Source organism: Phyllopteryx taeniolatus, chromosome 8, assembly GCF_024500385.1.
Source record: "Phyllopteryx taeniolatus isolate TA_2022b chromosome 8, UOR_Ptae_1.2, whole genome shotgun sequence".
NCBI lineage: Eukaryota > Metazoa > Chordata > Actinopteri > Syngnathiformes > Syngnathidae > Phyllopteryx > Phyllopteryx taeniolatus.
Genome location: NC_084509.1, coordinates 7,325,037 through 7,340,097, shown reverse-complemented (window position 1 = coordinate 7,340,097; position 15,061 = coordinate 7,325,037). Strand labels below are relative to the sequence as shown.

Below are 15,061 nucleotides of genomic sequence, written 5' to 3'. Positions count from 1 at the left end.
CATCGGGCAGGAGGCGGGGTACACCCTGAACTGGTTGCACTTTTGGAATTGAAATACTTAACTAAATAAAGCTTTTGACACTGTAATAATTTATTGAGCTGTACCAGTATGGCAGCTTGTGTAATGTGTTTGTCAACTTTGGAGAATGGCATAAACCCTCATTTTTACGGAGCTGTTTGACTGGGTCTCTATTGCTGTGTCAAAGTGTCACACATCGCGCCAAATTCTGAACCGGTCACGTGGTACTGCCGGCCATCATTTTCGGCCCCTCCCCCAAATGAAGGAAGTCTCGATACGCGCCTCGCGGACACGCCCCCTTCATTACTCGACACACGCCTCGAAGCCCGTAACGTCCCTACGACAAATCAACTCCGTGTTATTTATATTAGATTGAAAGGAGTTACTCGGGGTGATTTTGTGTCACTTCCAGTTTCCAGAAGGTGATGTTTTTTTCTTGTTAGCGTTTCAAAATAAGAGCATAGTTTTTACTGGATTTAAAATTCCATTATACTGTGAGCAAGTTTTGTATTTTTTTTATTTGCCGACGAGACTTGGTGGAACCTCGAAGTACAACAAATCATACAAGGAAAGGGGTTAGCTAAGACGAAGTGGGACACTGAGAGGATTGTGGGAAGGAGAAACGAATACATGGAGCACTTCTAACTTGAGAAGACACCTTGCGGTAAATTGCAGATGTTTTTTTTGTTGTTTCGGCTGTGCGTATGACAACATTAGCAGTATTTTATTGTCACAAGTAACTGAAAAACATGCATCTTGTTCTATCTCACACCACCCACACACAATTTATCAATAAGTCTGGTCAGTAAACAGCTTCTTCATTCAGTCATTTTAGTGGATAAAGCAAATAATGTTTCTGTAAAGCCCTATGCATGTTTTTTTCCCACTTCAAAATTGAAATGGTGGTAGGTGAGCGTGGACTCCTATTGAACATGAGTTTGAATGTGATCTGTTCCTTCTGAACACGGCCACATGCCAGTTATAAAAGGGAGTGCATTCTTGTGCAACCAGATTTTATTTAAACTAACCGGGGTAACATCTCCTTTGCAATGGTGACCGGCAGGCCAAGGCGGCAGCAGGTTAAACATCAAGTCCAAGTCAATCACATTCAAGTTTATTTTAGTTTTCACCTCCGCTCTAAAAAGACACAAAAACAAATCAGTCGAGTTGTACACATTCTAAGTCACATTAGTGGTGGAAGAAGTTTTAAATCATCTCAGTCAAAATTCTTTTACAACATATTTTATTTGTAAAGTTCTAGACTCGTTACCAAAGTTTATGCTTTTAATTTTAGCTTCCTTAGGAGTCCCGTTCATCATCAATCTTTGTTACCAAGATGCGTTGGACCTTGCGTTGCTTTTCGAGTTGTCGTGCCTTTCTCCCGAGGTCAGCAGTCGTTGTCAGGGGTTGCAATTATAAAAAACGTCAGTCCCTTTCAATATGCGTCTTTGTTTCAAAAGTGCTATCTTGTTTCTCCATTGGTAAACCTAATTATTACCGATGGCAGACTCTGGTTCTTCCTGGACAGTAGTGGACACGCCTCATGGTGATCCATATCCGTCCCCGTCCCCTTGCTTCGGAGGTTTGAGAGAGAGATTAGATTTGAAGGGCATAACGCCCATCACTCGTTTATTAAATCACACATTGGGTTTGAATTTTTGGGATGACCAATAAGTTGCGTTAGATGAGACAAATGCCATGAACGTCTTATGCTTCAACAATAGATTGCATAACATCATGTTCATCCTAAATTTTTTATTTTTTAAAAATTAGTAGGACATTTAAGTCACAGATGTGTCAATTAAAATAGGACATTTAAGTCACAGATATGTCAATTAAATTTCAAAAGCATACTGCAGGGCCCTGTACTATGACCACCATCATTCCACAAACAGGCTTCTCCTTGCAGTCCTTTAGAAAACCGTTTCTTTGACATGGCAAAAGCTGCATGTGAATTATTATTTTTTTTAAACAGTAGCTCACTAGTTTTAAGAATCAATGCTGAAAAAACAGTACATTTTATGCATAGTTAACATGCTCCAATAGTTGTAAGAATGTAATGCTTTATATTACAAAAAAATAATGCCACCCCCTGGAGAAAACTCTTACTGGCTGGCGCCAATGACACCGCTCCGTTTTGATGTGGTTGTAGTTCACAAATGTACACCAGGGACTCCTCACCTCTGATGAGATCATCAAGTGTGACATTAGAAATGTTCCAATTTCACTCAATTGGTCTGGTAATTATTTACTAAAAACATTCATCTATCTATACCATCAAAATATAGTGACAGGCAAACAGTAAAATGCTCTTCTACAAGATACCATACACTAGTTGCCATTCATACAACTGAATTATACCTTTGTGTTCAACTAAACAGGCTAAGCTTTCACACTGAGTATATACATGTGAGTAAATTGAGACAGTCATAATTATTTCAGTATACATAGTTTTTGTGACACGTTTCGTGGTGTGCCATGGGACTTTTCAAAAATATGTTCCTGGGCTCAATAAAGGGAGGTTAAACCTGGTGTATGCAACTGAATTGCAGCTTTAGCACACTACTACCACCTGTAGTTCAAATGAAGGTGGTTTCTTTGTAATAAACTATGAAAAACCAAGAGCGAGAGTCTTTTTGGCCCATGTTGATACAAGAAAGCATCAGTTAGGTCTTAGATCTTAACTCTGTGGACTTCTCAATTAGTACCACAGAGCTTTACAAGACTTGAACAGTATTTAACCTAAATAAACAAAATAACGCTTTCCTTCTGCACAAGATGCCATTTCCCCGGTGAGTTTAGTTTAACCATTCAAGCAGTCAGTCGTAGGAGCACTTGTGCCTCTTGAGGTTCCTCTTGTCGCAGAAGCCCTTGCCACAACGGTCGCATGTGAATCTCTTGTGGCCGGTATGGATTTGCAGGTGGGCTTTGAGGCTGTTGCTCTGGTTGAATCCGCGGCCGCACACATCACAGACGTACGGCTTCTCGCCCGTGTGGATGCGGCGGTGGCGGATCAGGTTGGGGGCGTGGCTGAAGCGCTTGTCGCACGTTTCGCAGGCGTATGGCTTCCCACCTGTGAACTCTCCCTGGAGAGGGGGGGAGAACATTTTTACAGATCCAGCCATCTTTTGCTATTTCAGGGTGATCAGCCTAAGCAGGGAAGCCCATCTTTCCAAGCAAAGACACAGGGTCTCCAAGTTAGACTGAGAAATCCAGCCATCTCAAATGCCAGGTTGAAAAGACCAACTAGAAAAGCTTGAAAACGAACATTTTAGGCATTTTCAAACCAGATTATCTTTCAAAAGGACAACAAAATTATAAAAATTTTATGTATAAACAAGATGGCAGGGGACCTTTAAGACTTTTTAAAAATGTGATGTAAGACTTTTGTCACCTTTTTAGGACCACTGATGACATTTAAGAACCTTTTTAAAGGCCACTTTGATCAAATTTGAGAGATTTAGTTAAAATGGCCATAAAAATGTCCTACAGAATCAAACTAAGACCTTTAAGGACCTTCTGATAAAGTTTAAGATCTTTTGGGCCACTTTTAAGACCACTATACAGTAATACATTTTAAGACTTCTGATGACCTTTTTAAGCCCATGCTGATCAGCTAGAATATCTTTTATGCCCAATTTTGGCAATTGTGAGCCTTTGTATGATGTTTTTAAGACCACTGATCAAATCTATATTCTTGGGACGTTGTTAAGACCACTTACCAAATTTTAATCATTTAGAACCTTAACATTCAAGCAAATTTTAGACTAAGGACTATTTTTCATCATATTTAATACTTTTTGGGACTGTTTATGGTCATACTGTAAGACTCAATGGCCTTTTTGCCATTTGTTTTTTTACCTTCTCGACTGTGTGGCTGCGCTGGTGGCAGGTCAGGATACTCATGCTGCTGAAACACTTGCCGCAAATGTCGCAGCAGAATGGCTTCTCACCAATGTGTTCTTCCTGGAGAAGAGAGAGAAAAAGTTTTGTTATAAACTAGATATGCATTGTGGTGGACAAACGAAACATACCCCAACCAGATTTTGTTCCCCCGATTTAAAAAGACTTCTAAAGACCTTCTATAGTCACTTTGATAAAGTGCAAGAGTCATTAGGACCCTTTAATACCACTTTGACCATATCGAAGAGTTTTTTTGATCAAATCTAAGACTTTTGGGATCTTGTAACGACAATTTTTTTCCCTCCAATTTAAGCGTTTTGAGGACACTTTAAGGCCAATTTGATCAAATCTAAGACTTTTCAGGACCTTAAGAGTAATACTTTTTAGGACTCTTTTAAGGCTATTCGCCCATGCATTTTCTATCCCACTTATCGTCACTATCGTCGTGGTTGAGCCGCTGCCTATCGAAGCTGACTTCAGGAGAGAGCCGGTGTACACCTTGAATTGTTCCCTAGCCAACCGCGATTTAAAGCCAGTCGCGCACAGAGCGATGCAGCCAAAAGCAACTCAAAAGGGTACGATAAAATACAGATTCAGATGTTGAATCGCCGCAAAACCAGTGGCTGACAGTCGGCCACTCATGAAAACTAATTGCTGTACTCCGCACACTGCGCAACAGTTCATTCGGTTTTGACCTTGTCACTCGGTGTATGGTGGGCCTAATATTTATTAATGACATTTAGAAACCTTTCTAATAAAATGGAACACTCTTCAGAACCCTTTTTTAACCAATCATAAAAAAAGAAAAGTTTACCTTGTGCCATTTGAGGCTGGTGAGCTGTGAGAAACTGCGAAGGCAGATGTCGCAGGAGTAGGGCTTGACTCCGCTATGCAACCTGGTGTGTATCTTCAGGTAGCTTGCTGTCATGAATCTCTTACCACAGATGGTGCAGCCGTGTGCCCGGCTGGCTATTTGGTGGTTCTGCTGGTGCGCGATCAACTGCGCCACCGTGGTCAGCAGGTGGCCACAGAGCACGCAGGTGCACGGCATGGCATCGGCGTGGGCTTCCAGGTGGCTGTGCATTGCGTCCGCGCATGCTGCTGTGGCGCCACAAGCCACGCACGCTAGTGAGGCGCCACCGGAGTGCGTCTTCAAGGCCCCCTTCTGGGTGAAGGTCTTCCCGCAGGTGTCACATCTGAATGGCCGCTCTCCCGTGTGGATCCTCTGGTGACTCTTGAGTGTGTCGGCCTGGTTGAAGCTCTTCCCGCACGTTTCGCAGCGGAAAGGCTTCTCGCCTGTGTGAATGCGGAGGTGGCGCTGCAGGTTGCATTGGTGACTGAAGCTCTTTTCACAGACGTGGCAACGGTGCTCGACAGTGTGGCGGACGGCGTGCAAGCGCTGGTGATTCTTCCGACCTTTCGCTCGGTAGAAGCTCTTGTCACACTGTGTGCACTTGAAGGGTCGCTCCTTATTGTGCAATCGTTGGTGGTCCAGCAGGATCTGCTTGAGCGTGAAGCCCTTACCGCACTTGTCACATGCGTGAGAACGCTTTCCTGGAAAACATCAACAGGAAATAGTCCCAAGATTTATACAAACTAGGGTGCCTTTGGACTTGAGGCAGCTGAGTGTAAGAGTTTTCACAATCTTTTGATCAAAATGAAGACCCTTTTGGACTATTTTTTGACTGCTTTGATCAAATGTAAGAATTTTTAGGATTTAAGACTTTTTAGGACTCTTTGATCAAGACCTTTTAGACACTTTAATCAAAATTGTTTTTAGGGACTTTTAAATTAAATACAGTCATACCTGGGTTCACCAACTTAATTAGTTCGGTGACTTGGTTTGCCACCCGAATAAATTTTTTCCCTTTTCAAAGAATGGATTGAAAATACAATTTGTTTCAGCCCCAGAACAAAGTTACGGTTACCTAGTTTAAGACTTTATAGGATGTTTTGTGACCACTTTGAATGTAAATGCACTTTAAATCAAATGTAAGAGCTTTTATGGTAATGTTTAAAAATCAAATCTTAGACCTTTTAAGACATTTACAAGGCCACAATAAATTTTTAGGAACATTTATTTACGTATTTTTTGTTGCAATTTATTATACTTCTTATAATTCCTCATGGGAAATTTCAACTCACGCTCTGCAGTCTACAGTGAACCATAAACACATGAAGCACAGGTGTCAAACGCAAGGCCGGGGGCCAGATCTGGCCCGCCACATCATATGTGGCCCGCGAAAGCAAATCATGCGCTTGAACTGCCATGATCCTTGCTAAAATCTGTAAAAAAAATTGTTTTAATTGTCATATGGTATAAATATTTCCAACCATGTTTTTGTTACCAAACTTTGTTAGTTACAAAGTATTACCCTTGAATTTTGATTTCCAAACTATTCATCTATCAATTTGTTGTATATGTAATAATATAAGGAGGTGATTCAATATTTATATGATTTCAAAATCTTAACGGCCCTCTGATAGAAACCATAACTACAATGTGGCCCGCGACACAAATGAGTTTGACACACCTGCCATACAGCATGCATGCAAGGAGAGCTGTGATGTAAAAGGGACGCAGCAATAGTGCCCCACCCACCACGCAGAGGGACTCCAACTGGGAGTTGATTCCAAAGCCCAAGTTCTTAAAGCTAAAAGCTACAGCCACCCCTTTTCAAGACCTAACATCAGTTTTTATCAAACGCCTTTTACTTTATTATAAATAAATACATAATCTATCCATTTTCTGTACTGCTTATCCTCACTAGGGTCACGGGGGTGCAGGAGCCTATCCCAGCTATATTTTTTTTACAAAATGCTTTTTAGACTTTTTATAACATTTTAAGGCACACCTTGAAGAAACACTCAAAGTCCACTTTGATCTCATTTAAAACTCTCGGACATTTTAAGGCCACTTGGATCCAATGTAAGATTTTTAGCTGTTAAAAATGTTTTTTTTAAATATTTTTTAAGACTTCAGTTTTAAGACCTACAACCTTTTCTGGATGACTTTTTTTTTTTTATTTAACTGACTTCCATTCAAATTTTATTTTTTAAGATGGAAAGGTTTCCTTCAAAGGAAAATTCAGCTCACACTCTCTTCTTCTTTTCCTTTCGGCTTGTCCCGTTAGGGGTCGCCACAGCGCGTCATCCTTTTCCATGTAAGCCTATCTCCTGCATCCTCCTCTCGAACACCAACTGCCATCATGTCTTCCCTCACGACATCCATCAACCTTCTCTTTGGTCTTCCTCGAGCTCTCTTGCCTGGCAGCTCCAATCTCATCATCCTTCTACCAATATACTCACTATTTCTCCTCTGGACGTGTCCAAACCATCGAAGTCTGCTCTCTCTAACTTTGTCTCCAAAACATCGAACCTTGGCTGTCCCTCTGATGAGCTCATTTCTAATTTTATCCAACCTGGTCACTCCGAGAGCGAACCTCAACATCTTCATTTCCGCCACCTCCAACTCTGCTTCCTGTTGTCTCTTCAGTGCCACTGTCTCTAATCCGTACATCATGGCTGGCCTCACCACTGTTTTATAAACTTTGCCCTTCATCTTAGCAGAGACTCTTCTGTCACATACAACACTCTGATGTATACTTTTGTGTTGCGGATCCACACATTGAACCAGATCACACACATTCAGGCATGCAAAAAGTGAAAGGTGTGTGCAAAGAGTGCTATATCACTCGAGCTGGTTGCTGGGGCCAATGCCTTGACGGAGAATACAGACCAGCATCTCTCCAACAACTAGATGGCATTTTTACGTTTTTGTCCTCAAACTCCAAAGTCCTTACAAATTGAATTACAGCTGCCCTCTGGGACCTTTTTAAGACAATTGTGATCATCACATTTAGGACTTTTTATGGAAAGGCTTTGAAGAGGCCTTTTTTAATAAAATGTAATGTTGTGGGACTTTTTAGAACATTATTAAGACCACTTTTATAAAATTAAAGACTTATACACTGACCTGTATGCTGCCGCATGTGCGCGTTGAGGCTGCGCTGGAGGGGGAATCCACAGCCGCACACTGAGCACAAGAAGCTCTTGTCGGAGTGGTGCGCTGCGGCTGGGACTCTGCTTTTGGCTTGGCCCGTCTGGCCGACGCTGCTGGCATCTTCCGGCTTCTGCTCAGAGATAGAAGAGTCACAATACACTATTTCGTCATTTTTGTAAATAATAGGCACCTGGATCCTTCCGGGTGGCCGAAAAGTGACTGACTACCGCTTAACTGAACTGAAACGATGACAAAAACTTGTTTGGGGTTGCGCCGCCAAACATACCCCAAAGTCTTGTCTTTTTTTCTTCTCCGAATTTACTTAAAAATAAGGTGTGGTTGCCATGACTCTTTCTTCTGCATGCATGACATCGAGTCGAGACATGTTAATTATGTACCTTCTGTCATCTAGTAAAATAGCATTTGATTGTTTTTCTTGTCACCGGCATTGATAGATTAACAAAGATACAATACATTGTACTATAGGAATGCCTTTCCAGCTGTGGTTTGGAATCAATTCCCTACCTGTTTAGATACGAGAATTAATGATATATAAGAGTAAAATAAATGAAATGATGGGGCTGATACGAGTCCCAACCTGATAGACTCGTGCATCGTGGTCAGCAGGGTCTGAGTTATTTTCCTGCTGGCTGGAACCACACGACATCTGGTGAACAAAGGTGTCATGTGTCGGTGCTGCAAGCATGTTGTCCTAACACATACATAACGAGGTCAGAAATGCATTATCATACATAGTAATTCTCACATTAGATTGACACTGATAACTAATTTGTGATTGTAGTTGTCCCTGACATTCTATTTAATTAATTCAAAACAGAGGACCTTTGTTATCTATTTTAAGGCTTTTTAGAACCTTTTTAAGCCCACTTAAGACTTTCTCGGACATTAAGACTGCCAATATAATTTATGATTTTTTTTAAATCAGAGTTAAGACTTAAGGGTCATTTTCAGACCATTTTAATGAAATGTAAGATTTTAAGGACCTTTTTAAGACCACTATTACATTTTAAAACTTAAAAGGGACTTTGTATGGTCATTTTGATCCAATTTAAAACTTCCTAGGACCTTTTGAGCCTTAACGGAGGTCTGCGCTCTACTGCATGACATTCCAGTTATCTTTGTAAAGATACAATTATTAAGCTGAGGGGTTGTTATTAAGATGAAACTGATCAGTGATGTTTGGACAATAATCAAGCACTGAAAACATGCCAGAGGTGTCTGGTAGTGTGGAGTACCTCGTAAGTCAGGTCAATGATGGCAGACTTTTCAATCTCACCGGACACAGCTGCAAACCCAAGTCATGTCAGGAAGTCAGTAACAAGACTTTTTATTTCCCCCCCCCCCCCCCCCCCATTTAAAATCTTGTACAGCACGTTTTACACTTCATTACTATTGGAAGGAAAAACATATACAGTGAACCACCTGCAATTAGTGAAAATCCCCAATAGAAAGACCAAGAAAAAAAAAAAAAGAAAAAAAAAAGGTTTTACCAGTCCCACACTCTTTAAACACATTTTAACTTAAGACACTTCAAATGTCTTTTGCAACCATAAAATGTACAATACTGTTTTGAAAAGTGATGTGTGCTGTCAATACCTCTAGAAGGCAGGAATGCCTAAGATATGGAGGTCCATAGCCATTATGTTGACAGTAACACTGACCTTGTCTTGCGTTCTCAATACAACTGCCGCGTAACTCCATCGATCCCCAAGCATATCAAAGAGTTTTATTATCTCCTGAATGATCATTATCTTTCTCTGGCAATTAGGCTTACACATGTGGACAAAATTGTTGGTACCCCTCTGTTAAGAAAAAACAACAGTGGTCACAGAAATAACACGTGACAAAAGTAATATTAAAAAATAGGAAATTTAACCGATGAAAATCAAGACATTGCTTTTGAACTGTGGTTCAACAGATAAAAACAAAAGTCATAACAGTGCAAATGTGCACGCAAACGATTTCTGTAACTTTCAATGAGACTTCTGCACCTCTCAGCAGGTATTCTGGCCCACTCTTCATGCGCAAACTGCTCCAGTTGTCTCAGGTTTGAAGGGTGCTGTCTCCAGATGGCATGTTTCAGCTCCTTCTACTCATGTTCAATAGGATTTCAATCAGGGCTCAGAGAAGGCCACTTCAGAATAATCCAATGTTTTGCTCTTAGTCATTCTTGGGTGTTTTTAGCTGTGTGTTTTGGGTCATTATCCTGACCTGCGACTGACACCAAGCTTTCTGACACTGGGCAGCACATCTCTCTAGAATACCTTGATAGTTTTGAGATATCATTGTACACCGCACAGATTCAAGACACCCTCTACCAGATGCAACTAAGCAGCCCCAGAACATGACAGAGGCTCCTCCATGTTTCAGAATAGGCACGGTGTTGTTTTCTTGGTATGCTTCCTTTTTGCGTCTGTGAAGATAGAGCTGATGTGCCTTGCCAAAAAGTTCCAGTTTTGTCTTCTCTGTCCATAGGACATTCTCCCAGCTTTGTGGCTTGTCAACATGCAGTTTGGCCAATTCCAGTCTCGCTTTTTTAGGATTTATTTTCACCAGTGGTCTCCCCCTCGCCCGTCTCCCATGAAGTCCAATTTGGCTCAAACAACAATGGATGGTGTAATCTGACACTGATGTACTTTAACCTTGGAGTTCACCTTTAATTTCTTTGGAGGTTGTCCTGGGCTCTTTTGTTACCATTCAGATAATCAGTCTATTCAGTTTGTCATCAATTTTCCTCCTGCCACCCCATCCAGGGAGGTTGGCTACAGTCCCGCAGATCTTAAATTTCTGAATATGTGCAACTATACTTTCAGGAACACCAAGCTGCTTGGAGATGCCTTTATCTTTATCGTGCTTGTCTATAATTTTCTTTGTCATCTACCGAGACAAGTCACTCCTTCGCTTCCTCTGGTCCACGTTTAGTGTGGAACACACCATGTCAGCAAACAGCACAGTGATTACTTGTCACCATGAAAATGGGCCGACTGACTGAAAATGGGCCGACTGACCGATTACAAGTATTAAGACACCTATGATGATAATTAGAGGAGACTTGTTTGGACATGTCCTTATGGTCAAATTATTTTCAATCTTTTCTTGGGATACTGTCATTTTTGTCCTAGCCTGTTTCATGAGTTTGTTTTTTATAAATAATTCTCTTATACCACAATTCAAAAGCAATGTCTGTATGTCATTGGTTAATCTTCATTTTTTTTTTTTATGTATTATCACTTTTATCAGATTCAAGTTATTTCTGTGACCACTGTGGGTGTTTCTTTCATTAACAGAGGGGTACCAACAATTTTGTCCATGTGTGGAATACCAGCAGCCTTTGAAGATGCAGGATGTTTGGGTGCCATTTTAGGGCTTAAAATGTAACTAAGGCTATGTTCATAGTGCAGGTCAATTCCGATTTGTTTGCCCAGTGTGACATGTATCTGATTTTTTTCATGTCAATGTGAAAAGTACAATTCCGATTTCTTTCATATCTGACCCAGGCCTCTTTCATATGCGGTTATAAATTGGATGTGTCTCCGATGCAAATGCACTATGGACCATCACGTCGCGCTCATCCGACCTATATGTCATCAAAATGCGACCAACATCACAGCTGTTCGCCAAAAGAGAAATGCCACAAAGGCAAAGGCGAACGAAAGAGCAGAAAACAGTGGCGAAAAGAACATTTGTTTTTGTAATGTCAATGACTACATAAAAAGATCGGATTTAACAAAAAATACAAACTGGCCATCATGCCCTGCAGTGTGAACGTAGCCTAAGTGTATTATCTTAGAATGCATTATGTTACCAATAGCCAATCAGAGCGTAAGAGAATGAAAATCCAGCCAGATTGCTGAAATGTTTATTTTTGTAATACATACTTTTTTAAAGGCGTTTTAATTAATATATGTTGGCAATACTGAACAATATTTATATTAATGTGAAAAGCTGTAAAACCCCATGAAAAACTATCCCTTCGTAGCTGGGTATGTTACATTAAAACCAATTCTTGCGGGGCCGCAAATGCTAAATGACGATTCAGCAGGGGGTTCACTGTACAATACATCACCATAGCGATGCGACTGAGTCAAACGATATTGACAATGTTGAAAAACTGGTGGTCACCTGAGCTGTGCGTCGCTCCTTCCAACATGTTCACACCTCCATCCACTACCTGCTCCTGCACCTGCTCTTGCACTACCACGGCTAAAGAGCTTTGCAACATCATACTCAGCGCCTTCTCCGCCACATCCAGTTTCATCCTCAGATCCTCCAGCTGCACCTCCCCTTGATCCACCTACACAGTACGCACAGGACAATCTTATTCATATCCATTCAAATTATTAATATTTACAATCAGTCTTGCAAAAAAAAAAAAAAAAAGAAAAGGCTTCTGGGAGAGAATCAGAAGATCAGAGGGAATGAGTATTGAACAGAAAATATTGCTGTCATACATGAATGTAGTCTTTCCCATACATTTAAAGACAAACACACCCTTCAACACCTCAAAAGAATTGGCGCATCTGCTCCCCCCTAGCAAAATAACGTTAACTTTATGTTCTTAGTTGACATTTTCATTGTGTAAGAGCAAAATCAGAATTGCTTAAATGTGGAATTTTAATATCTGAGCAGGTCGGCATTAAACATTGAATCATGCGCTCCCTCGTTCATGAGATAAAAATTACATTTTATAGAATAGTTATCCATCCACTTCAAAACTGTATATACCCAACCACCATTACACAGTTAACTATGCGCAACATAGTGTGTGAATCCCTGTATGATTGGCGTGAATATGAAATATTGAAGTCAGTGACGCACTTGCAAGTGCAGCAGAGAAGAACATTGATGGAAAAGCTGACAGATGTTGTCGACAGCCTCTTGAGCCAGCAATGTCATGAAGGTGTTCACATGATGGATCACCTGATGGGGGACAATGGATTATTTATATATTAAATACATGCAAAGGCTAACACAATGGACAGTTGAAATCAGAAGTTTACATATACTACGTAAAAAGACATACGGTTTTCAGTCCTCACTGTCTGACATGAAATCAGACTGAACTTTTCCTGTTTTAGGTCAATTAGGATTACCAAAATTATTTCTACTTGTTAGGTGCCAGAAGAATGAGAATTTTCATTATTTTCTTAAAAGTCAGAAGCTTACGTATATTTCATTAGTATTTGGTACCAATGCCTTTAAACTATATGACTTTGGTTAAACCTTTTTAGTTTCCTTCCACAAGGTTCTCAAAATAGTTGGCAGGAATTTTGGCCCATTGCTCCTGACAGAACTGATGTAACTGAGGCAGGTTTGTAGGCCACCTTTCTAACACATGCCTTTTCAGGTCTCCCCATAATTTTTCAATAGGATTGAGATCAGGGCTTTGTGATGGCTACTCCAAAACACTGACTTTGTATTTTGTTAAGTGCACCAGTCCCTCCTTTGGAAAAACAACCCCACAAAATGATGCTGCCACACAATGTTCTCAGGCTTGCAAGTTTTCCCCTTTTGCCTCCAAATGTAACGATGCCCATTATGGCCAAACAGTTACATTTTTGTTTCATCAGAACACAGGACATGTCTCCAAAAATTAAGGTATTTTGTCAGTGTGCATTTTTTTATGCTTCTTTTGGAGAAATGGTCTCTTCCTGGGTGGCCTTTCAACCCATAACTGTCAATGACTCTCCCCCTCATCTCTGGAACAAAGAACCTGTTCTCCTTTCTGAGCAGCATGACATTCCCATGGTGTTTACACTTGCATATAATTGTTTGACCAGATGAACGTGGCACCTTCAGGCATCTGGAAATTGCACCCAAGGATGAACCAGACTTGTGCAAGTCCACAATTCTCTTCCTGCTTTGACTTTCACATTACAAAATGCAGTATTGTGTTTCAGGTCTGCCTTAAAATACACCCACAAGTGTGTTTCTAAATAAATTTTATAAACCTATGCCTATAAACCTTCCAAAGAAATGACATCATCATTTGGGTTTTCCCAAATTGTTTAAGGCAGTAATCTTACAGTATGTAAACCTCCGACATTTAAGTAATGTAAAATTGTTAAAAAATATATTTTTCATTATTTTCTTTTTGGCTTACACTTCCCACATTGAAACTACAGCAGAGGAGAAGGAGGATCCAACATCATTCTAGCTATTTCTGTTTTCTCAATAGCTTTGTCCTGGACAAATGACATGTACAGGTTTAGTGAAGAACGTGTGACACCATGCTGAAAAGGTCGATACAAGATAACATTTTAAAAGAAAACAACGAGTCAGCAAGTTGTGGAGGAGCTGGTCAGTCCGTCCTGCTAGCGACTGACTAACGTCATAATTACCTATGCCATGTAAACAAATTTGTTTGATAACATTATTGACAAATATTTAAGAGATCTTATGTAGTTTATTCAATTGGTCTCTCACATGTGGCTGACGGGCTAAGTTGCAGGCATACAACTAGACTGTCCCAACACAAAATGGCAACCAAACGTGGATTGTTCACAAACAATACTAACGACTTATTTTAACTAATTAAGATTTAAATTACGTTCTCGCGTTCACTCGTCAGTTAACCTCGATGCTACATTCAGTGGCTAACGAGCTAACTCTTCTAGTTCTATGATCAGCCAGGCGGGAAGGTACCAGGCAAACGTCCACAATAACAAATTAAGTACATTCATAAAATAAGTCATAAAATGTACTTTATCCGTCAATGCAAGCTGAGTGCTGTCGTCCTCGTCCGTCGTGTCGGAGAAAACTTTGCACATTTCGACCACAGCCCTGTTGGCCATTTGTTCCAAAATGGATGTCGCTTGCGCCTCAAAGTTCGCCATTTAGTCTTTAAGTGGACTAACGACAACGTGCAGGGAGGACTACTTTAATAGACACGAAACCATAGGACACTTCTTTAACGGAACCATGTTAACTTAAGCCGTAACGACACACGCTTTGCCTATTGCAGGAAGTGACGTTTTCTTTTGCTTCTTCTTCGATGGTGTTGAACGGCGGCAAATGAAAAAGCGGGTGGGGGGCGGTTTCTTCGCGCTCATAGATAGATGATTACAAATAAAGTTATACAAATGTATATAAACAAGACATTTAAGAACGCTATTG

At 40.6% G+C, this 15,061-nt stretch overlaps 1 protein-coding gene across 3 annotated transcripts; it reads right to left on the bottom strand.

Annotated features, from left to right (window-relative positions):
* Positions 1 to 1,758: 1,758 nt before the first annotated feature.
* On the bottom strand, positions 1,759 to 14,945 carry LOC133481952 (zinc finger protein ZFP2-like). 3 transcript variants are annotated; one of them, XM_061781356.1, is made up of 9 exons: positions 14,650 to 14,945; positions 12,764 to 12,865; positions 12,068 to 12,239; positions 9,181 to 9,230; positions 8,523 to 8,591; positions 7,898 to 8,054; positions 4,736 to 5,475; positions 3,880 to 3,984; positions 1,759 to 3,104 (listed from the first exon to the last, which is right to left on the bottom strand). In XM_061781356.1, the coding sequence occupies exons 1-9, from the start codon at positions 14,779 to 14,781 to the stop codon at positions 2,838 to 2,840; spliced, it is 1,794 nt and encodes a 597-aa protein (XP_061637340.1). In that variant the 5' UTR covers positions 14,782 to 14,945; the 3' UTR covers positions 1,759 to 2,837. The 3 variants fall into 3 exon arrangements, with proteins under 3 accessions (XP_061637340.1, XP_061637339.1, XP_061637341.1); XM_061781355.1 differs by having other exon boundaries at positions 8,523 to 8,636; positions 14,650 to 14,944; XM_061781357.1 differs by lacking the exon at positions 8,523 to 8,591.
* Positions 14,946 to 15,061: the final 116 nt, after the last annotated feature.